The 25,924-nt window shown below is 36.8% G+C and overlaps 1 protein-coding gene across 3 annotated transcripts in view; it reads right to left on the reverse strand.

Moving 5' to 3' along the window:
• GAS2 (growth arrest specific 2) overlaps window positions 1-25,924 on the reverse strand; it is a 129,171-nt gene that overhangs the window by 39,933 nt on the left and 63,314 nt on the right. For all 3 annotated transcript variants that reach the window (XM_087433976.1, XM_014783601.2, XM_087433977.1), the window contains 2 exons: window positions 19,940-20,081; window positions 13,028-13,135 (listed from right to left, as the gene is read on the reverse strand). In XM_087433976.1, the coding sequence (XP_087290102.1) occupies window positions 13,028-13,135; window positions 19,940-20,081 (250 nt within the window). The remainder of the gene's footprint in view (window positions 1-13,027; window positions 13,136-19,939; window positions 20,082-25,924) is intronic.

A 25,924-nucleotide genomic window follows, 5' to 3' on the forward strand; every position in this document is an offset into this window, starting at 1 on the left:
ATATACAGTGCAGTCCAAAGTGCTTCTTTGTGCAAGGCTGAAGCCCACCTTAGCCTTAGTCCTCTCAGGTGGGCAGGCAATGAGACGTTAATAAAATTCCTAAGGCTCTGTGTGCCATATGAGTTTCCATAATTTTTCTATTAACCCAGGACTTCAAAAGACCATGATAATCCAAAAAAAAGAGTCCTGGGTTGGGTAACATTATCATAGCTAACACACTGGTGGATGATGACAAATTAATGTGTTACTGTTGGCCTGGGCGTCGCAATTTTGGAGTGGGATTTTTGGAGATCTTTTACCTAATGCCAAAGTTAGAAGAGATATTTGAAATCAGGTCTGTATCTGCCTTCAAATGGGGCCTCATAGAGACTATCCAATTATCTCTGCCCCACATAGTCTCTGAGGCTGGATTTCAAGAAAAATATAACAAATGACCATGTTCAGAGTGAAGGTTGGAGACTGTTAACCAAGGTGTCAGTTTCTGGGAAAAATGAACGAATAAAACATTGACTCGGTTGGTTTAAAAAAAGAAAAGGATGAAAAAGCCCTTTACAGAGTGATAACTCAAATAATTATAATTTTTCCACGGAATTTATAGTCCCCTAAAATTTGTCTATAGCACAAACTACATTATAAGAACTCTAGGCTAGAGAGAAGGCATTTCTCCATAACAGCCAAGAGTGTTAGAAGGACAAGGTGGGAGTGTGGTGCAGGATTAGACGTTGGCAATAGAAGCTAGTGTGTAAAAGAGATGGTGATGTGAGAGAGCTACAAGTAGAGGAAGAGGAAGGTTGTCATGTAGTGGTTTTTTGCTGGTGTTCTTTTAGGGAAACAGGGCAAATATCTCTAAATAACTCACTGGTTTTTTTTTTTTTTTTTTAGTGACATCAGGATTTTCATTATAAAGCAAATTGAAGATATCTCCTAAGGCCAATATTAAACCCAAATTCTTATACCTTGATCCTCCCAAAATCTACACAAAGATTTCCTTAAGATCTTAGTATATTTCTAACAAGACGGCAGGAAATAGCAGAATATATCCTAAAACAAAACACAACCAAGCTTCAAATGAAAATGTTAAGACTAATAAAATTGGACCACACCATTCCAGTGAACCAAAATTTGATGTAAATCAGTAAGGCTCCTGCAATGAAAGGCTTGGCAGTTAGGTGAGGGAAGCACTTGCTGACTCCAGGACCAGAATTCCATGTTTTTACTGAGGAACTGAAATTTAAAATGTTAAGTATTAGAGGAAAAATGTAAGACAAGGTCTAAATTGACCAAATCATGCAGAAACTTAACTCATTGATTTTATGAAAAAGATACCACTAAATAAATGAGTCCTAATTTATTACAGTCAATGTTGTAATGATGAAATTTCCACTATGCTTGACTATATTCAATACAAACTCAAGATGGCCACATTTGCAAAGTATGTTGCTTAATGAATCTGGCCTCATCCTGTTTATGCCACATGAGCCCGTGGGAGAATTACATACGATTTATAACGACAGACATTTCACAGATTTATTCTTTGGCTGCTAGAAGACTCATCAATAATTCAAGAATACAACATCTTATGTACAATTGTTTCATTTCTTTCCCTTTTGCAAAAAAATCATTTGTATTTTAATTAAAAATCATTCACATTTATATCAGCATAGAATACGTAAACGAAAAAATGTTCTTGTTGGGAAGACTACGAAAGAAAAGAAAAATCTTATAAACTTTACAATCTCACATTACTGTGTAATGTCTACTTTATAATGCAAAACAAATGATTCTTAAATCAAAAACACAATGAACAACTAAGTGTTTTCATTTATGTTAAGATAAAACAAAAACTTCAAAGAGGAAATTTTATTGTGTGCAATTTAAAATATATGGAATTTAATATATAAAAATTTAAAATGTGATTTAACCCTGGATCAACCACTTACTAGCCAAATTATCTTGGGAAAGTTGTTAAATCTCTATTATCTGCAGTTTCTTCATCAATAAGATGTGTAAATTAACAATTACACTAATTTTTCTCAAAGAGCAATAATGAAAATAAAATGAAATAATGTATAAGTGAATGCACTTTACAAACCACATATAAGAAAGATATGCTCTACCACCATCAAGTAACAGGATAAAAACAGTTTAGAAAAAATGTTATTTAAAATTAATTTACTTGACATCAATTTTTAGGGAAATTCCTTGAAAAGCATTAGTTTCTATGCCAAAAGTTTTCAGTTTGCACTTTATCATAAGTCTAATTTAAACCCTTTAATAAAAGTATAGGTACAAAAGTCAATTTCACCTCCTTACCCCACCATAGCATGTTTAGAAAATCCTTTCATACATAATCAACTTAAGGTGATTTGACCTTAACCGCATAAAAGCAAACTGGAAATGGAAATAGATAATTGCAGGAAATTGAGAACATTGCTTAGTTTCTTCATTTCCAGAATACATTTTTGTTTCTGGGAGACTTTTCAAGTCTGGTCAATATGTTGAAAATAAAAGCAATAAATATGTTGAACAATGTGAAAATGATTTTGGTTGGTTTCTCTGAATTTTTGGGGGAGAGTTGTTATTGTTTTCTAAGACTCTTTGTTTCCTGGGTACTCTCTTCTGACTCTCCAGCAGGGATTGGCTATTAAATCCCATGCCAAAGCACACCAGCAGAGGAATAAGCAAATTAGGAGATGCACATTAAGTACTACGGGTCCATTATTAATGGATGTGGAAAGGCTGAGCAGCAGTACTCACAACAGGACATGCCAAAAGACGGGACAGTCTGAGAGAATCAGTAGCACACAGTTAGAACTGTGGGCTCTGAAATCAGATATGTTGAGTTCAAAGAAAAGTTTTGACTCTTATAGCTGTGTGACCTTTGGCAAGTAATTTAACTCCCTACTGCTTGGTTTCCTTATTGTTAACATGGAGATAATAATAGTGCCTATCTCCAAGAGTTGTGAGGGCTAAATAAAAGAATCCAAGGAAGGTACTTAGAAAAGCACCAGACACACAGAAAACATTCAGTGAGTGCTAAATAGAAGATGTAAAGAAGTAGAAACAAAATAAATGGTTTATTTTTCTCACAAAGTTCTTTACTAGGGATTCAAGTTTCACTCACAGAAAAGTCAACTTGAGATCTCTTTTAAAATCAAAGTGTCAAATCATTGGACTAATTCAACTCTCTAATATTGTGCCTTTTCACAACATACATACATACACATACACATGTGTGTGTATATACACAAATATATACACACAGACAGACATAAGACTTATATATACACACAACAAATTTAACTGAATGGCAGGAAGGCTATAGCAATGCAGAAATTGGGAACACAGATCATAGGACCTGTGCATTTCCTCAATGAAGCCATTTAATTTTCCAGTGCTTCCGTAAGTTTAAATAATTTTGATTTGTGGCTAGTGAAAAAAATTTGTCCATTTATTCTATATGCAGTGCAAAGGCAAAAGAAAATGATTCAAAGTGAAATAGAGTCACACATGTATTGAACAACTTAAAGGCATGGTAAACCTTGCTAATCCAGTTGGAGATGAGTAAGAATGCTTATTCAGTCAAGTGAAAGGTAGACACAATTTTTAAAAAATCTACTCATTGTTAAATGGCCAATAGTGGCAAATTCTCAGGGAAAAAGGACCTTTGGTTCTGAGCTCTCATTTGTTTATTGTTCTTCACACTCGGTATACCTCTTAACAATTTGATGGAAGGAGAAGTGAATTCTCTAACTTAAATAAGAATATAGAGAACTGCCCAGATATATTAGCTAATCTTTCCATTCTTATAAGAGATATCAAACTGCAACTTTTTTCATGCTTCCAAGAGTGGTGTTAAATGCAGTGTTGGGTGCAATCTGGGACAAAGTCTAGTTTCAATTTTTCTATGTTTAAAGGTTTTCAACATCAAGGGATAAATCTCAGAAAGACAACGCCCCAACAGCTGAATTTTTTACAGCAATGGTTAATTGCTATTTGTTTATTTTGCATTCATCCCAGGTATATGCTTTTCTTGGAAAGAGGAGATTAAGAGGACTTATTAACATTTGCAAAGTCCTTTGAGAGATGTGTTACAAAAGTGTAAATTATATCCATGTTATTTATTAGCCCAGCCTCATTGAACATGAATAAATTATGAACAAACAAGAGTGTCTTTAATGGAGCAAAAATATTACAAAAAAAAGAATTTAAAATCTAAAATTAAAGTGTTTGAATACATTTTAAATGCTGTTCCTTGCTTTTCCTGAATTAACGTTTAGTGTTGAGGCAGCTGGGAAAAGAAAGGGACCCAGTCTGGAAATATTCGTGTGCTAATAGCAGCCATGTTTCTCTCACCATGGATTAAAGCACTGTGACCGTGGTCTGAGATTTTACGTATATCAGAGGCAAACAAGGAAATATTTTTTTCCTAGAAACAAATATAAACCATTAGATGGTTTTGAAATCATACTCGCTGCTCCCATAAATTGCTAAATTAGATGAAAGATTTATATTCATGTTATTAAAAAAATGAATTTTCGACATTCAGCTGCTGAGTAATGGCTGTTAGTGCAATGTTTCTACCAAGATAAAAGGAAGTTTTACTCCCCTTGCTACTTGTTTAAAACTCCTTTGCATAGTTACACAACAGCCCATTTTTCATTACCAGGAAAGGTATGCTATTTGAACCATTCTACTTTTTTACTCACAGTAAATCAATATGTGTCATAAAAACAGAAAAGAAAGTAATACCATTCGCTATCATTGGACCTTCCCTTAGAGCGAGTCCCAGAAGACACTGCTAGGCTGGGTTGCTATAGCAACAGAGCTCTGGTGCCTCTCTTGCTTGGTTTGTTACATGAGTTGATTTTTACCACACAGGTACAACCTCGAAAATTTTTTATGGTAAAGAAAAAGTACAAAGAATCAATGACAATGTGCGTGACCTTTCCATTGATTTGAGATGATTTAATTCAAAAGTAGTATAAAGAAGGTGATTCCGTAACATTTCACATCTCTTTGCTGACTTCCAATTAAATTATTCATTGTCTTTTCTTTAGTGTCCTTAAGTAGTCATATTTCTTAAAATGTGAAAAAAAAAATACTCTGAACCGTCAGAGTGTTAGCATGGAACCTCATATGGTTTAACCCAACTGTGAGGGTCTGCTACAAAAATGTCTTGAAATAATATCAATCCACTTAAAAAATATCTATAATTAGCAAGAAGACTCAACCAGACTATACTGGCAATATAGAATAATTATCTTCTGACTTCTATTAAAAAGCTATCAGGACGGATTACAGCATATTTTACGATGTATAGAGTGCTAATTAGTTTTCCCTATTAAACAAGATAGGCCATGTAAAGCATTTTGAACAGTGTCTGGCATTCAAGTAAACACCTAATAAATATTATTATAATTTTTATTGCTATTGTAATACAGTCAGGCAACACATTATATCTCTTTCTTTACAGTAGGCACTATTGGTTATGCAATTGTAATGCCTTTTGCATTCTGAATATTTTTAAATAAAAATGGTATAAAGAATGACCTACTATATAGTTGAGCCTTAGATATATTCTAAAAACATTCAGGTCCTTTTTAGGGGACTAACCTTATGAAGAAAACATTTGCATTTAACGGACATGCCACAGGGAGCAGCTTGAAGGGGAGTGTGCTATGGGTTTGAGAGTTAGGACTTCAATCTTGTTTAGCATACTACTAACTTGAAACCTTAACCTCTCTAAGACTTTGTCTTTTCACCTGTTACAAAAGGATAAAAACAATTTCCCAGCTGTGTGGTAGAGAGGATTCAGTGAGACAATGTATATAAAGCATATGCTAAAATGCCTAGCACAGATGATACTTACTAAATTTTAGCTGTCTTTCCTCTAAAGGTTTTCCAGTCATTTCCTTGAATCATAATTTCCAAATGGAACTTGAAAGTAAAAATGGGTATAAATTCAATATTTCTTAGCAGTACTTCAATATATATGGGTTTTAACTCTGGCAAAATGTCGAAAACTTTCATTTCAATATAATTCTATGTTACAAAATTATTTTTTTAATTTGCATCAATTGATAAGGTCTTTCCCAAAGTATGTTTTCATGACCTAGCCCAGGATGATGCTCTGGAAAAAAAAAAGGTGGGAGAAGGACTATTTCTATGGTCAGATACATTTAGAAAATGCTATGTAGTACATCTCACTCTAGGGATTAACAGATCACATTAGTATATTCAACCCTCCAAGAAATCCCAGATAATCCCAGATAAATAAATCAGTATTGCTTAGTGGTAAAGAGAAGAAATTCAGGAGTTAGGCCTTGGGACCCCACTTTCACCACTCATTAGCTTATAATTCTGGGAAGTTAATCAACCTCCAGGTTTCAGCTTCCTGTCTGTAAAATGGGAATGGCAACCGTATTTACCATGCCGGGTTGACAGGTTAAAATGAGATGTCTCACATGTTCAGACAGGGGCTAATAGAGTCAATTATCAATAATGAGAGTTCTTAAAGAAGTCTTTTTAAACTCTTTACCATAATAACTCTTCTTTACAAATAATATCTTTGAATATCTTCTAGAACTATGATTCCTTGGAACACACTTTGAACAACGCTAAAGTACAATGTTAGGGTAGTGATAAATTGTCATTAAGTAAAAAAGTATTCATTATATTAGTGCCCAAGGCAAGTAGCACAAAAAGTCAGCTACCGCACAACATGTGACCTCACTGGCTTGCTATTGTGCTAGAAAGTCCCACTACCAGAACATTAGAGCAACTATGGTGAGTGTATAGATCTCCCCCCATGGATGTTCTCCTCATTAGAGCCATTTACATCCATTTCATGCATTAGCACAGATCAGTTCATCATAATAGGTTATTTGCATGTCATTAAATTTGAGCCTTAAAGGAAAAGGATGTCAAATAATTAAAGCTTTAATGACTAGGAGAGAGAAAACTGAGGATATGGCTCACTGATGGGGTCTGCAAAGAGAAGGGACATTATTCAGATGTTTGCATGTTTCCTAGGGCTAACCCAAAACATCTGAGTGAGTTTTCAAAATGGAGATAAAATAGTAAAGGAAGATAAGAAAAGGTGAGAGCTTCATCCAAGGAAAAATATGCTACTAGTTCACAACAAAATGCAAAGTCCTCCCTGGTAAATAACACTACGACTCCTCCAATAAACCTCCTGCCATTTGCCAGAAGATGGGAAGCTTAGCTAAAGGACCAGAAAAATGAGCAGTCAGCTAATTAATCTGAAGCCTTTTAGAAGTCCTTTTATTTATCCTCAAATCTGCAACTGTATCAGGTTGCTGACTTCTCTTCTTTTAAAGAGTTCATATGTTTTAATATCATCATCAGAAATAAATGCAGAACAGAAAAAAAATTGCTCACTCATAATTCTATGCCCTCAACAATGAAAAACTATTTTCAATTATTCCTGTTCCCTTCAAGTCTTAACCATAATTATATAGTATCATGTCTACACAGAGGTATTTTTACATGTAAATACAATTTCAAAGTCTGTTTTTTTCTTATATTATATCACTTAATATTATATCTTCAGTATTTCCTCACAATGATATGTAGAAGTCTTCAAAATGATCATTTCTAGTATCTGAATGGTTATATTCTTCCATGACCAGACATGCAAATGATCTCTGATTACGTTGTTGTACAACGAATCTCTTCCTTCACATAGTTTTCTTTCTTTTAGATTAGTGGTTTCAAACTTCACACATCAGAATCAGCTGGAGGGCTTGTTAAAACACAGGTGGCTGGGACCCACCCTCAGAGCTTCTGATTCAGAAGATCTGGGGTGAGGCCCGAGAATGTGCACTTCTAGCAAATTCTCAGGTGATGCTGATGCTGCTTATCTAGGGATCACTTTTAAAAAGTACTGTTAGATTATTTACATAGAATATTGTCATCATCGAATTGAGGTTGACAAATCAAATTGTATAACATTTTCATGGCATCTATGACATATTTCTAAAAACCTTTTCTACAAGCTTACACAGATTTATGTGGCCAACTGACTTCTTGGCACTTGAAGCCTGGGTAGATACCAATTAACTGAATGAACAAAAGAACAAAGGAAAAGTCTTACTTCTCTCCTCCTCAAAACCATAACGTTAGGCCTGAGATCCATCCCTTTACATTTGAAAGATACATAGCATGGCTACATGGTAATATCCCATCTGTGTTACCACAGAAATCAGCAAGGAGCTTTTATCATCACTGTCCAAATTCAAAAGTCACTGAAAAATAACTGAAATATTTACACCTTGGAGGGGAGCACTCCGCAGATACAAATTAGCTGCATTTAGCTTGCTTGTCCACCAGAGAGTTCAAAAACAATGTTGCTCAGTGGAAGGAGTAGGGCAAAAATCTGGGTTTGAAAAATTATTTTTGATAAACTAGAAACAAGAGAATTCCCATCTTGGCAGGGGATTATTAGCACGTTTGCCTAAAAGTCACAGTCAAACACCTCAGAGGTTCTCCCTTGTACTAAAGAATTCTTTATATTTGGGTAGAGATTAATCCCTCCCCTTTAAATGGAGACATATGCAAATAAACAAAGATGCCTACATAAGCATCGAGATGCATCTACATAAGTGCACATTAGATAGTCATGTGCGCAAAGTATCTATCCATATGTTGGTTTCTAGAAACCCACAGATAAGACATGTGCATAGCAAAGATATCCTCTGCAGCGCTCTTTGTCTGTAATCTGCACACATTCTTAGAGCTTTCATTCTTATTTGTTTTTTTATTGTGTCTGTTTGAATGTATAAAGAGAAGATGTGTTCATAGACATAATAATCATAAAACTATACATAAGTAAAGTGATTGGGTGTTGTTAATAAACCTTGGAATTTGGTTAGCAATAAAATTGTTAACTCTGGCTCACGTTGAGAAGAGCAAATCAAGAGTAAATGTGTTAGCTACAGACTTATTAAGAGAATCTTGTATTTATGACTTTCTAAGGGACAGTTTCTTCTGAGTCAGTGTTTTGGTAATTCTGTTACCTTTAAGTAAGAGCTAAGTCAACACTCTTAACAGTCTTAATTGACCCTAAATTGTTCTTTGCATGGACAGGTTCATTATGGCCATATAAAAACACTGCTGCTCTCAGGATGGAAAGAACTAGGAGATAAATGCTAAGACACCATGTATATTTCATTGTCTGTATATTTTATAGAATAACATGCATAAATGCATCTACTTATTATGTATTATGTAGAAAATAAGACCATATTTGGCAGCCTCAAAAAAGATATGACAGGGGCCAGCTTGGTGGCATAGTGGTAAAGTTCATGTGCTCTGCTTTGGCGGCCCGGGGTTCACGGGTTCAGATCCTGGACACAGACCTACACACTGTTCATCAAGCCATGCTGTGGTGGCGTCCCACATAAAAAATAAAGGAAGATTGGCATAGATGTTAGCTCAGGGCCAATCTTCCTCAGCCAAAAAAAAAAGATACAACAAAGTTTAAAATATGCCAATGTTAAAATGCAAACTTCAACCCAGAACTGCAATGCAGACACTGGGAGTCGATCATTCCCCTGGTGTGTTTGAGAATCTGACTATGGGCACTTATTGCTTAATCCAGGTGTTCAAAGAAACAAAGCTAAGATATTAGCAGCAACAATCATATGATCATTTAAAAACCAATACCTCTGAGTTTTTTTGAGTAATAACTGCCAGTTCCTTACAACGAGTCAGTGCAGAATGACACTCAATTAAATATAGTGCCTGCCACAAATCAAAATTACCAAAGTGTGTACATATAATGAGACATTTTTAGTTCATCCATTCAATGTAGGGCTCCTGGTGGTCTAGTGGTTAACAAGATCCAGCGCTCTGCCTTGGCCCAGGGTCATTTCCAGGTCAGAGAACCACACCACCAGTCTCTGGGTTGTCACACTGTGGTGGCTGTGTGTTGCTGTGATGCTGAAAGCTATGCCACTAGTATCTCCAATACCAGCAGGATCACCCATGGTGGACCGATTTCAGCAGAGCTTCCAGAACAAGACAGACTAGGAAGAAGGACCTGGCCACCCACTTCTGAAAAAATTGGCCATGAAAACCCTGTGAATAGCAGCAGAACATTGTCTGACCGAGTGCCGGAAGGTGAGAGGATGGTACAAAAGGCCCGGGCAAGGACTCTGTGCAAAGGGTTGCTAGGGGTCCGAATCCACTCAACGGCACTAACAACAAATTCTATGCAGAGGAGGAAATAGGGAGAAAATGTGCAATGAAAGGTGCATATGACCTGCACATGAATTTTCAATTCCTGAAACTCAAGGAAACGGAAGGTAAAAAGCTGTTAGGGATAACCAGAGACAAGGAGAGGAGCCTTTGAGAATCACTACACCATCAGGGTGGAAATGGACCCCTGGCAAGCCAAAGGACAAGAATGTCAAGAAATATATATTAACGGATATTCTCCTTTTTTGACAAATACTTTTAGTTTCCAATTTAGGCAGTGATAGAAAATTTCCTTTGAAAAAAATTAAGATTTGCAAAAATGGGTCAATTTTAAAATGAAGTCTGTTTTTAAAAGTAGTACAAATTATATGTGGACAGTGCAGAAATTAAAAAAGTGAATGACTCAAATTAATTAAAACGCTGTCCTGAGACACCTGTCATAGCAGCATGATGCCCTAACTTGCTGGGCCACTCAGCAAATGACCACACCACAGTTCTCTCTCCTACTGTAGGCTTACCTGGAGCATTAGAAGACACTGAATGTGCACAACATGTTGTGCTATATTAATGGTATTAAATTCAAATGCTATCACTAAGGAATTTGATGCAATTTTTTGCAGTAAAGCAAACCTCAATTCATCTATAAACAATACACGGATAGATTTCACCAAAAGGAAACCATTTTCTGAAAAGAAAAATGGAAGATCAAAGACTATCTTAAATGTCAAATACCATATAAATTTATGTTATTCATAAATATAGTTATCAAATTCTTTGACAATTGACTAAATATGGAAGACCAGACACAAATAAACATATGTAATGTATATTTTTGCCTAGAAATATTAGGTTACATTAGAGGGAAAAGTATCTAATTTATTAATCATGTGTTTTATCAACACCTCTATTATAAAAAGGAATAATCGTTTAAATAAATGAAACCCTATGTTTTGATTCTAGGCTCTCTGGCCTAATATTCTAAAGGAGCCTCATTCTCAACTTCGAAAGGTCAACCTGGTAAAATTTAAACACATCTGTGAAGATAATAATCACTATTTTTTATGTACTAAAGCAAAAGCAAGCAGCTTGGCTAAAATACACGTGTATGTTATCCTTGCAATAAAAAACAAGAGAACAATAAGCAACGACTGGGGCAACTGTCTGTCCTAGTGAGGCCATTCTCCCAGATTTGGTCTCAAACGCCTAATAATAACATTTCGTTATATCCCTTTCCTTGCCATTCCAAAGCAAAATAGCAATCCTCACCTGTAAATTTTTTTTAATCATTAAACATTGACCTACAATTAGATTAAAATACAAAATGAATGGCATTATTTTTGAAGGCTAATTACGATCAAATTTTTCTTCAAATAACATGTTGCAGAGCCTTAAATTGTCATATAAATGTTTCAGTCAAAAGTTGAAACTAAGAAAATTTTACACTCACAAAATTTCTACTGGGCCATCCCTGATTTGAGTATTGTTAAGAATATTCATTGATTATACTAGATGTACACATTCAAATCATTCTGCTCTACAAAATAAAATAACAAGCAAGATATGTTTAACTTATTCAAATGAGAAGAGAATATAGCTCCAATGAATCAAAACCTCTATTCTTTCAGGAAATGACTGAAAAAATAAGGTAGAAAAACATTTATTAATTGCAAATTTCTAGGAATATATCAGTGCTATTTTTTTCATTTTCTTATTTCTGAAAAGAAGAATTCTTGGTTTTAGGAAAAATCACAAACTTATTTTGAGAGATTAAATTCTCTTGATTATTAACAAAACAGATCACAAGTGAAGGTCTGAAATGTCACTTCATTGAGCCATTAATACAATCTAACACTGTTCACGATATCTAGTCAGATTTCTTTTTTTTGTTTTTTTTTTTTGTGAGGAAGATCAGCCCTGAGCTAACATCCATGCCAATCCTCCTCTTTTTGTTGAGGAAGACCAGCCCTGAGCTAACATCTATTGCCAATCCTCCTCCTTTTTTCTCCCCAAAGCCCCAGTAGATAGCTGTATGTCATAGTTGCACATCCTTCTAGTTGCTGTATGTGGGACGCCGCCTCAGCATGGTCGGACAAGCGGTGTGTCGGTGTGCGCCCAGGACCGAACCCGGGCCGCCAATAGCGGAGCGCACTTAACTGCTAAGCCACAGGGCCGGCCCCACTAGTCAGATTTCTAATTAGGATGACTGTAAAATGGATAGAGACGACCAAATCCTTCATTGGCACAGGCCCACATTTCTGTATTCTAACCCAGAAAACTAAGTGAGAAATGGCAGTCACCATTTACCCATGCTATTGTAACGAGCTGTCATTTTCCTCACTCTGGTTCATAACCCAAACTTCTTGAAAAATCATGTTTGAATCATTTGAAAGTTACCAGGACCAACAGAATGATCATTTCCCAAACTTGAGATATGGAAGACCAGGGCACAATACTGTCTCTATGTCCCATCAGGAGGGGACAAGTTTCTGTGAAACTAAATGTATCAACAAAAAAGGAATTTGGTTTTTTTTCTTTTCCTCATTTTATTTGATCTCTATCATCTGCTTGGTGCAGGTGTTTGTGTATATGTAAAAAGAGAAAGACAGTTCTATTTATTTAGCCCTCGTACTGTTTACACATGATACACTAAAAAATGTCCATACCTTGTATCTTCAGATCCAACTGTAAGCACCACAAGGGAAGTTCTTGCTTAGTTACTGGTCATGTTTCCCCCACAATCTCCAACGCAAGGCCTTAATATTCTCATACAGGACAAGATATCAAGTGAAAAGTAAAACTTTACCCTAATGAAGAGGATCTTTTCTCCCACTCGGTATCTTCCTTGAGAGAGCCTCTCCACACAGAATTTGTTTGGGCATTTGCAAGGAGGATCTTCAGAAATCCGTTTCACCTGAAATAGAAGAGCAGGGAAGGTCATTCTCCTTAATTAGGTCCCATTTAGATTAATTTGTTCCCTGAGTTCAAAGGCCCCTGGACCATTAATGTTTTTAAATTTGTTCTATATCAGACTCTGGACATGATGTGAGCACAGAACTATCACATTAAATCCTAACGACGTCAAGGTCAGGCCCTGAAGGTATCTACTGAAGGCCAAAAACTGCATAAGACACAAGCTGGGTGATGACAATGTGAATGATGCTGCAGGATAATGACAATCAAGTCATCTGGCAGTACAGGAATGATGAGCTGGGTTCTCATTTTTGGAGGATTAAAAAGATCATGTACATTAGCTTGCCAAGATAAATATATTGAAAACTAGAATAGAACATATGTTAACATAGGATATATGTTTCCTCATTATAATTTTAATTATATTAATTTTACCCATTTTCTAAATAAATGAGAAATAAACAAATTATTTTTTTAATGAAACTATTGTTTCATCTTATTTTAAACTCTAAGACTTTAAGAAGTCATCTCTAATTCACCCAGACTCACCCAGCAATTCACTCCATCTCAGTAATTCCCACCTACCAAAACCTACTTCTGTGGCAGTATCTTACAATCTACATGATTTTTGTAGAATCCATGTCTGAATATCAGATTTTATCTCTATTTTATCTATGTCCCTACTCTTTAACAAATACTTAATCTGAATGATACGCTAACAATGTTTATAAATAGTTGTGACCATTAGAAAAAAATATATAGTCCATGATTTTAGGACTTTAGGAATAGGTTTATATTTGTATTTTCCTCATTGGGAACCTGCCATGTGGTGTCTCATAACTGTCCTCTCTTCAACTAACCAATCAACCATACAACCCAAAACAATAATTTCCTGTGTTTTGAGTCAAAGTTTCCATGGAAGAAAGATCTAAACAATGCGCAACTTGTATTTGAGAAGCTTGATAGAGTAAATTTAGATTCTGAAGGAATGAGCTTGAACTCTGCTCACTCAAATTCTTTATTCCACAAAGATATGGTTCCTAGAATTTTGTCATCAAAGAAATTCAGTCATTCCCTCAAATAATTCAATGTCTGACTTCAGTCAGCCTTCTACTAGGCAAATCTATGGGAAGAGTAACACATGAACTCACATGTTGGTGTAAAGGGCTTACACAGCTTGGTTTCACTAGAATAAGAGGGGTTCCAAAAGGTATGGAAGCATGAGACACCACAGGGAAAGCTAGAAAGGGTGCAGGAATCCTGAAGCAAAACTTAAGAACTATACAATTACGCCTCAGTGAAGACCTACAAAGAAGAACCAACACTATTGCTGGGGGAAAGAGAACCAACATCAGGATACATATTTTCATCAGTCCCTTCTAGAATCCCTAATTCTCCCAACATATAAACCTACAGTTCTTGGTATTTATTTTTATCGTAGCAAATTATATCTCAGTTATTGGTTAACCTTAACGTCTCTTTGCTAGATTGTGAGTTACTTAAGGGTTAAGATAGTATTTCATTAAGATAGTTTTAAATCCTTGAAATAAAGCATAATGCCTTAATGGCATGTAATGTGTGTTTAATAAATGCACATTGAATAAATAAATGAATGGATAAATAAGAACATGAACCTATATAGGACACAGGGGGAAATCAGTGCAACAGATTAAGATTCAAAGAATCTTAGTGACAACTTTCATGGAAAAATGAAGGAACTGCCTAATGTCATTAAGTTAGGGATTAGGCCCATGTCTTTGAGTTCTGAATTTATCCTACCATACAATACTTGGTCCATAGATAAATCCACCCACTCCCCCAGTATTAACAGGAGTCAGTCTCTAGGGATTTTGTGAAGGATAGTCTTGAACAAGATAGTGATAAGAGAACAAGAACAAATGTTGGATAACAGTAGCATCTTTCCTTCCATAACGCAGAACCACATTTTGGGGTGGGGGTGGGGTCATAGGACAAATAAACGTGTGCTGGTTTCAGTGTTCCTCTACATATATCTCTTTCTATATGTATTTATAAAAGTGTTTTAAAAATATAAATGTATGTATATATAAATTATGTTTAATTTATACCATTGCTAGAAGTGGTACAGTTTTCCTTACCACCACAAGGGCTTCCATGAGAGAAGAAGGAAAGAAGGAAAGGAGGGAAGGAAGAAAGGAGGGAGAGAGGGAAAGAGGGAGGGAGAAGGACTTTGGCCATCCAGAGGGAAATCAGACAGTCAGCATCATAAAAGCACATGGCCCAAACTTGAGGAGAGCCACACTTGGCACAGCCTCACCGCCGTGTGGTAATTGAGCAAAGAGTAAATTGGCGTTCAAGTGGTTCCTCTGCTAAGAAATGACAGGCACAAGTATGTAGGAAAATATTTCCATCTTGAAGTGTTCTCAGACGAAACACAGAAACTGTTGGTATCAAAGGAAGGAAAATACAAGATGCATTTTCTAAAGTGGCCTGCCCTCTAATGCCTTCCTACCTTTGAAAATGGACTTGTTTTTTAAAATCAAGGGCTTTTTTGTAGAGTGGGAGAGGTGGAGGCAGAAGTGGAAGAGACAAGACCAGACTGCAGGTCGTGGAAACAGACTGTTAAGTCAACAGTGACTGACGACAACTGTGCTTCTTGAATCACCTCGAGAGAAGTCAGTCTGGCAGGTGTTCTGTTTCAGGCCAGGAACCCAGCCAGTTTTCTGCTGAAATGGGATTTCAAGAGGAGCCTGATTACTCAGAACTACACTATCTCCCAGCCCCAGACTGAGGAAGTTGATGGAGAAGAGCAAGAAAGTAAGAATGGTTTCTTAGAACTGTATTCAACTCATTGTGTGGGAAGCAGCTCAACAGGAGGGAATGCGAAGAAGAGAGCTAAACCCGACCCGCCATTTTATTGTGCTGAATCACTCCATCAGGACATCTGGAGAATACATTAATCTGAATGGACTCCACTGTGTTCCTTTTGTGACATCTTGATCAAAGAAGGTGGGATGTACTATCCCCATAAAGGGTCACCTATTTCTTTGTTCAATTTCCCACAATTCCCCTAAGTAGCAAACAAGGAAATGTGAGAAAACATTGAAAGTTTCAAAACTGGCAGTTATTGTTGAAACTGGTCACTGGAATGTGATATCTTAACCCAGGTCTGCTTCTCTTCCTTTCTTTCTTTTTCCTTTTTCTTTATTCTTTTCTCTATTTTTTCCTTTTCCTGCTTTTACTCCTCCTCTTTATTCTCCTTCTTCTTTTCTTTTCTTTTTTTTGATGCAAATCATAACTTTGCCCGAGTAGAAATAGCCAATATTAGCAACTAAACACAGGAACTTTGCAGGCAATCCCTATTATATCCTATTCTAAAGCACCTGATGAAGTCCACGAATTTCAACCTCCAATGGCCACCTATGCCTCACATGCAGTGAAGCAGTTGCCATAGGAACTATTTCCTTTTTATATTTGACAGATGAAGCTCTGATTTAAACCATTAGTGAGGCTCAAATTATTTTTCCCTCTGTTCCTTGTCCCTGAAATAAAACACTTCAGTGAAAAACTATCACTTAAACAGAATTCAAATATTTCAATGCAATTTCCCCAACATAGAATGAAGGAGACTGTGAGAGACTTCCACGGCCAAGCAAGTTTGGAAAATTCCACGTTAAACAAGATCTCATTATGGAACTCACTAGCGCCTTTGATATACCAAAGTGCATTGCCAAACTCTAGGTGGGACTACGGTAAACTATATTACTCAAATGAACCTAACCACAGAATTCTTTTCCCGGTGGGTCATCTGGTGGTGTTAGTGTTGATTAAACATTCTTTGAGAAATGCTGGTTTAAAGACTTTCAGAACATAGTATTCTAGCGGACAACAGTACAGAAACATCCACGTTGCACATTTCCTACATTCAATTAAAACCCCTTTCTAAACAGATGATTATGTTCCCAAACTCTGTTTGGTAAACTTTAAAGGGGATTTAAGCTTTTCAGAAAACCCCTTCATTGTTTCCAGTTGAGAGAACAGAACTCGGAGAGAGGAGAACAACCACAGAGTCTCAGTCCTGCCATTTTAAAGGGAGTATCTATCCCATTCTGAGCTGGAGTATGGGTAAAACTTTTCCAAAATTCCTTTCATAGTTGTTTTGCCCCCTTCTCCCTCCTGTCATTTTCTCCCCTTCTCAAGGATGAGGGGTGGCCACACATGACACAGACTGGTGAAGAAAGGGAACCATTCTGGCTACTTCTCCCAGGTTCATGTAAACGGCTTCAAGTGGCAACATCCCCTCCCTCTGCAAAGCGACAGCAGAGTTGAAAAGTGCATGTATTTCCAGAGCACAAGGCCATTCCAGATAAATATAAAAAAGTAGAAGCTTTTTAAAACTTTAATTACATTGATCATTTATCCAACAAGTGTGGCACTGAATACAGATTAATAAAATACAGTCCTCGTCTTTGCAAACAAGGACTGCACCCAGAGAAGGATGGGGATTGATGCCCAGTAACGTAAATACTTCATTAAATATATAAAAATTCTTGGGGTACAAAGATGAATTTGTTGATTTTATCTGGGATGAGAGATGCCAAGAAAAGCTTTACATAGAAGGCCATACAACCTGAATTTTAAAGATGACAAGGTGTTTAAAAGTAGATTTAAAAGATGAGTAGGCAGAAGTATGGGGAGAAAAGCAAGTGAGAAAAAAACACAGGGTGTAAAACGTCCTTAGGAACTTGAGGTTAGCAGGCATGTGTACGATGGATACATCCCAATGCAAAAAGGAGTCCAGAGGCAAAAGGCTGGGAAAGATGAACTGGGCCCCAACACGGAGGGCTCATGCGACATTTCAGTGAGTTTGAGCTTTACCCTTGGTGTTATTGGTAACCCCCATATAATTTTAATCAAATCTGAGTTGCAATTAGGTTGATCGTTCTGGTAGCAATAATGTTCATGGAGAGGAATTTCAAGAACAGACTGGTCAAATGCCGGAAAGGTCTCATAATTTGAGGACTAAAAAAATTCATTTGCTTCAGTAATTCATCCATTAGGAGGTTAAGGGCAATGTTGGACATAACGCTGACTATAAAGAGTTAAAGAAAGTGAATGGAGGTGACAGCTGAGAGGAAATGGTCTGATATCAAGCATAGCGGCCCCAGAGAAACATAGTTATGAGAGAAAGACTAAAGGGACATCTTCAATTAAGTTGAACCAAAAAATATAATTCAGAGAGAACAAACACTGTTCTCATCAATATATAAAAAATGCATCATTATCTACTACTAATACGATATGTTATTCAAATTTCCTTACAAAATAAAAATAAAATACTATGACAAGCAAGGCACGTGACTGATCCTTAAAAACAGTCCTGTGATTACAAAATCCTTTTCGGTGGCATTATATTAAAATGCCCTGCCTATTCTTTAATTCCTGGGTGGACTGAACAAAGAAAACTAAATTAAACTGTTATTGGCTAAGATACCTCAACGGGCTAAGTTGAAGTTTGCTGTCCTTAGCGGAAATGGGAATTCTCAATCTGTCAGAGAAATTGTTACATTGCTGCTCATCTAAGCAATATAGGTTATACTGTCATATGGAGGAAAGGAAAAGATAGGAGGATCTCTCTTTCTGCATTCTATAATGTTAATTGGCCATTTTCCCAGCTCTCTTCAGCACAGACCAGAGAAAAGGACCCTCTCAGGTAGCGGCCGGCTGTCATTTTCAGTGTTGTCTGTTTCACAGAGCTGGCATTATGGTTGGTTTTGCTTTCTAAGGATCTCCCCGTGTATGTGAGACATACTTCAGTCTAATGTCCCTGAGGTTATCATTTTCTATAAAATGCATGAGCATTTTTTACATTTACACTCAAAATATATGTGCAGGGGGCTGGCCCCACGGCCTAGTGGTTAAGTTCGGCCCTTTCCACTTCAGCACCCTGGGTTTGACAGACCTACACCACTCACCAGTGGCCATGCTGTGGCAGTGACCCACATACAAAATAGAGGAAGATTGGCACAGATGTTAGCTCAGGGAGAACCTTCCTCAGGGAGAAAAAAAAATACGTGCAGGAAAGTGAATGCATATACACAATCAAACATGCTACTTATAACCAAGAACTACTTGACAGACAACAGAGGTAGCCAGAGAGTTTTAATTCATCCTATTTGCTGTTACACCCAGAAATTGTTTTCTGTGATTATGAGGGCATAACGAAAATATTACTTAATCTGCCCGAGACTGTGTCTCAAGGACTCTGCTAAGTAGAGGGTTGGGGACCCCAGAGAGTCAGACAAAACTAGGTTGGAATCTAAGCTCCTCTCCTCCCCTCAGCAGGTGACTCAACTTCTAAGGTTCAGTTTCCTCAACAAGAAGCCTGCCTCACAGATAACAAGAACACTTGAAAAACAGTGATGGAGGCAAAGGGCAGTTCTCTTCTCTGTGGTAGGCTTGCTTCCCCTCTGTAACAGTCCTCAAGACTTCATGCCCCAGGCTGCTTATCTGTGAAATGAGGAACCACGAACCCATAACAACAAGGCTTAAGTGTTTCCAAAGACAATGTTCAGGAAGTTGATTCATTATCCTATAATTTTAGATGCTACTCAGCAGAATTAAGTGACACTCTATTTTAAATGACTGGCTCAGTTTTGAATCTCAAAATGAACTGTAGGACTACAAACATTTTCATAGGACTTTTAAATGAATTGCAAGGAAATTGAAATAGGTAAAGGTCAGACTGATAAGAGATTGTACAGAATGAGTTTTGAAATTCAAAAAAGACTAAATGCTGGTAAGAAGTCAGACCAGTTTTACTTACTGCATCATCCAGTAAGTTGCCCGTACTTTTTTTTCCAGAAGATTTTGATGAAGGAGAAGGTGAAGGAGAAGGGGCAGAAAGTGTTTCTTCTTGTTCAATCTCTTTTTCCAACTTTATCAAACCAGGAGGCTCCACACCATACCTTGTAAAAGACACCAGATCAATACACGTGCATAACTTATGATACACTTACCATATGCTACGTTTGATTGTGAACACCTTAGGACCAAATTACTGACTTTTTAAAGTAACATTAACTTTTTCTGGCATTAAATTGGTAAGTTCTCAAACTGACATCCTTTTAAGCAGGGAAAACACATATAGCTGATTCAGATACATATAGATAGAGAGAGAGGCACACATACATAGACATACACACATTTAGATATATATATGCACATATATGAACACATAATAACATACTAACAATAAAAATACACCATGAAATACATTAATGAGTCAATAACATGAATTAATATGTAAAATTTCATCTTCAGCTTTCAGATTTTACTAGCTTTAACGATGTTGGTGCTGTAATTGAACTCTTATTTCGAACACAAGCTTGTTAAAGATGGAAATAAAATCAAAGAGTCAGAGTCAAGCTTGAAAACAGCAATCTTCCAAAACAAACATCCTTAAATGATTTAACAGAGAGAAAGTTCACTGTTAATTGTATACTTCCTAGGGGCCAGAACAATGTAGTATGGCTTATACAGTATATTACAGGTTATGCTCGTAAGAACAGCATGATGAAAGCATGTATGGTGTTATTTGGAAAGAGAGGAAGCAGAGAAATAATTTAGAATAACAATAGCTTAAAAATTGTGTGCTGTAAATTATAAATGCCCTAGAAGTTCAAAGAAAGAGATGTAGTTATCAGCATTCTTACCTCCCATGATCATATTTTTTTGATGAAGGAGAAAGCTAAATTTACAGGAGAAGATGAAGGAGAAGGCTAAATGAAGGAGAAGGAGGCTAAATTTACAATTGGTTTGGTTTCCTAGATGGGTATCAATTGACCTAAGTGGAGGAGGCCAAAGATAATTCCAGAATTTGAGAGTTGGGAAGGACCTTTGGGATTGAGACATACCCTTGCATTTTTATACAATTAAGAATACAAATCTAGGAGCCTGCCCGATGGCATAGTGGTTAAGTTCTCGCACTCCGCTTTAGCGGCCCAAGGTTCATGGGTTCAGATCCTGGGCATCGACCTACATACCGCTTCTCAAGCCATATTGTGGTGGGGTCCCACTTACATAACGGAGGAGGATTGGCACAAATGTTAGCTCAGGGCCAATCTTCCTCACCAAAAAAAAAAAAAAGAAAGAAAAAGAAACGAAAAGACTGCAGATCCAGAGAAGGTATAGAACTAGCTTAGGAACAGGACAAAAATGCAAATCCAGGTTTTATGACTTCAGGGCCAAGGCTATTTTTCTCTGACGTTTTAATCAGGTGATCACGCGTTAGAAAGGAGAAAAAAAATCACTTGAAATTAAAAATAAGTTATGGATAATCCACAAAGTAAATAATCTATATAGAGAGAATAAGTATGTTGACAATATCTCTAGTACCTACAGTGAACAGTATATTAAAACATCATTAAATGTAAAAGCTTCGATTATTGTCCTGTTCTAGTGGCTTGTTATTTTAACTGACATCATCACACGTGTGTTCAGTACACACTTCTACCAATGGCGGCAGCGATGTTCCCACTCTTGAGGTTTTGTTCTTGTGGAGGATGCTCTATTAGTTTAATTCCTGGCCTCTCTCTTTCATTACTCACTCTTCTCCAACGCGATGAAGGGATTTATCAAATTGTTAAATCTAAGAAAAACGGAGCGTCCTTGACTCAGTTCACCCTTCTCCTTCTAGGGAAGAAACTGCCCACAGAGGCCTCCCTAGGACCCCCACCCTGACTCATCTTTGCTCATGATTAGGTAGTTGATTGGCCTAATTCTAGAGTTCAGTTAAAGACACTTAGCATGTCTGTCAGCTTAGACCTTATCAGTAATAAAGGTGATATTTGATGTTCCATCAGCCACTCTTTTATTTCATTTTCTAATTTTTTCAGAATTCAGAGAGTAAGGATGGGTGCTACGTGTCAGGTACCCTTTGAGAGCTGGAAAACAAGACAGTTTAAGCTGGCACATCTCAACTGAACAATTGCTGTTTTGAGAACTGCTTCTAGTTAACAGAGTAATTTTAGTCACACAAATCATTAGCTAAAAGACCTAGGGACCATTTGTCATATTTCTCACCTTTTATACATATTGACCAGTTAATGGGACATTAGTGGAAACATGAGCTAGACTGCAAATTCTCTAACAGTAGAGAGAACTGTCAGATTCACAGCATCCCAGCAGTTAGTATCAATCCTGGCACACAGTAGGTACTTAATAGCTACTGGTTGAATGAAAAAATAATTCCTGTATTCTCATATAACAATGGTTCAGGTTCCATATATGAATTTGGTTTCATTGTTTGGATCTTTAAAATATTACTTTAATAAAATATGTCAATATTAAATGTATGTAAATGCTTTACCCAAAAAAAAAAAAATGTTCTTCTAGAAGACTTTAAACCCTGTCCAAACTAAATTATATTTTTTTACTTTCTAGGACTCATTAATAACACTGAATTCAACCCAGTGTTTCATGACCGTTGACAAGTACCAACAATACTCACATGGAGATCTGTGTTCATTCTTCCCTGAGGTAGACTTGAGCTAACTGTGCCATTAACCTACTTTTTAAACTTAGCAAATCACTTAACTTCTAGGAGTCTGTTTTCTATCAGGAGTGTAGAGATGAAAATGACCTGCCCTGGAGGTCTGACGCAGCCGTGGAGGGAGGGAGGAGGAAGACTGTGTGAGAAGCAACTGCCATTGAACATCTTCTGTGCCTCTGGCACATTTGGGCATCTTGACAGACTTTATTTCTGAGCCTCAGTTTTATTTCAATGTAAAATGGAAATTCTAATTCCTGTATTTTAATATTGTTAAAAGAAATTAAAACAGTATCCATAAGGTGCCTAGCACAGTGCCTGAGACAAGCACAACCTCTAGGGCTGCTGCTGATAATCAATGTGTCATAGGTAGCACAGCTAGGAAACTGCAGCACTAACATACTTTTGCCAACACTTTTATTTTTTAATATATTATACCGTCAAATGAAATAATGTAACAGCTTCAAAATTAAGATGTAAGGTAGTATGATTACTGTTGTTTATATTATTACTATATGTTTTGATTCTTTACAAAAGAATTTACTATGGCTTTCTTTAAATTGATTTTCCCAGAACTCTGGAAGAGTAGAAAGATCTCCGTGCTAGAGTAACAGCAGAACAAGCTATCCATTCAGCCCTGCTACTAACTCGTTTGAGGAACGGCAGCAGGCAACCCTTTTCGATCTCTATAGACGTCTTTGAATTCCTAGTACAATCAAGGTATAAAATTTTGTTATGTTCTTCAGAGAATAACAGAAACTGGGCAGTGAAGCTAGAGGAATTTAACACACTAGAATTCACAGCCAATTAAAAGTCAATCATAAGTAAAAACATCATATTTGAAAGTATAAATTGGGTCAGTTGGAAAATATGACTTCATTTGTAATTATAGATGGATTCCTGCCACCTTTCGGGAACGGGTTGCATAATTTCTTCTTTTCTTTTTTTTACAAAGTGAAATAATAAGAAATATGTTATTAGAGTAACAACAGGCTCCACTCCCTGAGCGATACAAAGTAGAGTAATTTGAATGAAGTTGGTAAAAAAGTCATGCATGGGAAACCTTGCCTTGGAGATTTTTCTTTAACTGGGAATGCTGAAAATTACCTATGCCACTGAACACAGAAAATCAACACTAAGCCCCAAATCTCTGCTTACATTGGCTTTTGAATACTTCAAGCTGCCTAAGGTCCAGTCAGCCAGTCCCGAAATGCACACTTAAATACGATTCATGGGCTTCCTGTCTGTCTGGAGATGTCAACAGGCTGTAAATCATGGCATTCCCCTGTGTGGGGAGCCTGCACCTGCAAGCCAACTTAGTCATCAAATCAGCCTTTTTTCTGCTCTCCAAAAGGCCGCTTCATTCTGGTTTCCATGATTAACGCTATACCACTTCACAGTTCTATTTTGTCTATGAGGTTTTCACAAATTTATACTGTTTTCTACTCCTTTCCAACTACTGCAAGATTTTAGAGCTTTGGGGGAAAGGAGGAAACTGCTGCTTTCAAACTGAATAAGGGTCAAAGTAAAGAGAGTAAGAGGGTGGAATCCCCTCAAACCAAACCCTCACATCTGTCCACCCCAGTGATAGGAAAGGAAGGTGGGCATTGAAAGGGAAGGTTTGGGGTTTTTTTTGTCTCATTAAAAAAAAAAAGCAAAGTGCTAGAGAAAGGATCTTGTGGTTAATGACTTTACAATGAGATTCTAGGAATGGACTTCTCATTTTCCTGACACGTGACACAACTTTTGAGATTGGTCTAGATGAAATAATTGAGTCCCCAAACTGAGCCCTGAACTATAAAATTTACTCAAACTATTTAGTAGATTATAGTTTTCAAACAAAAGACATCTGGGGCCTATCTTACTAGAGTTAGAGGGACAAGTTTTAGAAACGCTCCCTTTCTAAGGTATGTAACAGATAGTTTATAGATTCTTGCAAGATAGTTTTTGCCCCATTTTTATTCTGTTTTAAAGTAACTTAAAGATAGATTTAGATCTGGAAAGAAATTTCACCCATGTGAAAACGTGATATTCTTAGCAGTCAGAGTCAAGTGCTTTAAATAGGATGAGTTACTTAATAAGCCTCATATAAGAATACTTTTTTTTTTTTGGCGAGGAAGAGCAGCCCTGAGCTAACATCTGATGCCAATCCTCCTGTTTTTTTTTTTTTTTTTTTTTTTTACTGAGGAAGATTGGCCCTGAGCTAACATCTGTGCCCATCTTCCTCCACTTTATATGGGACGCCGCCACAGCATGGCCTGACAAGTGCTGCATCCATGTGTGCCGCGATCCGAACCTGCGAACCAGCGGCAACCAAAGCGGAGCACGCGCACTTGTGCCACCGGGCGGCCCCAAGAATACTTTTCTTTTAAGTAACATTTTCATTAGGTCATTGAATAGGAGATTAATGAAAATATTCACAAGGTATATTTCTTTTGAATGGTCACAAATTTTGTTCAAAATCAAGTAAGTACTCAAAAATAAAAATACAAAAAAGCCCCACTATGATGTTGATTACTGATTATGGCCCCAAACCAAAATATCAAAGGTTTTTTACTTTTACCATAAAGCTAATCTTAATTCTGCAGTTTGTAAAAAGGTTGACTTCAGAGTACCTTTTTTTCAGCAATACTATCAATGCCCTGTCATTAACAAGATCTTTGAGGTTTTACGGATCTGCTTTTGCTGAGTATTTTACCTCTCAGAAGGCAAACGGGCATATTTTACCTTCAGAAACTGACATGGCTCCTGAAATACTAACAGAGGGATTTCCCTCTCCAGCAGTGATAGCTCTATTTAGTTGAAAATAAAAAAAACCACAAGAACAAAAATGAGTGGTCTCGTTCTCCCGTCTCAGAACTCAGAAAAGCCCACAGCTCTCAGAGGAGCTGCAGCAAGGGCTCCCAGACAGGAGAACATGGCAGAGAATCAGAAACATTTTGTGAATCGTTTCCAAAGTGATGTTGATGCTTTTAAGATGACATTTATGTAATTTTGAGAAGTAAATGTTTAGAATCAAATATAAAAAAACATCATCTATCAGTGATATAAAAAAAGAAAAACCCCACAAAACTCCCAAGATTGTACTGGGGACACATTATACTGTTATGGTCAAAACTCATCTCTCGTGTGTGCAAATTAATGTGATCCTTGAGAGCTCTCCCAAAATCACTTCTAGTTTTGGGGGGCTAAAGCTGACTTAATAATTTACATAATCCTCCATGGAGGATTGGGGGCAGGGAGGAAGCACCAAGTAAGGAT

This window comes from Ceratotherium simum, chromosome 7, assembly GCF_057802395.1.
Source record: "Ceratotherium simum simum isolate JZ-2026a chromosome 7, ASM5780239v1, whole genome shotgun sequence".
NCBI classification, from domain to species: Eukaryota; Metazoa; Chordata; class Mammalia; order Perissodactyla; family Rhinocerotidae; genus Ceratotherium; species Ceratotherium simum.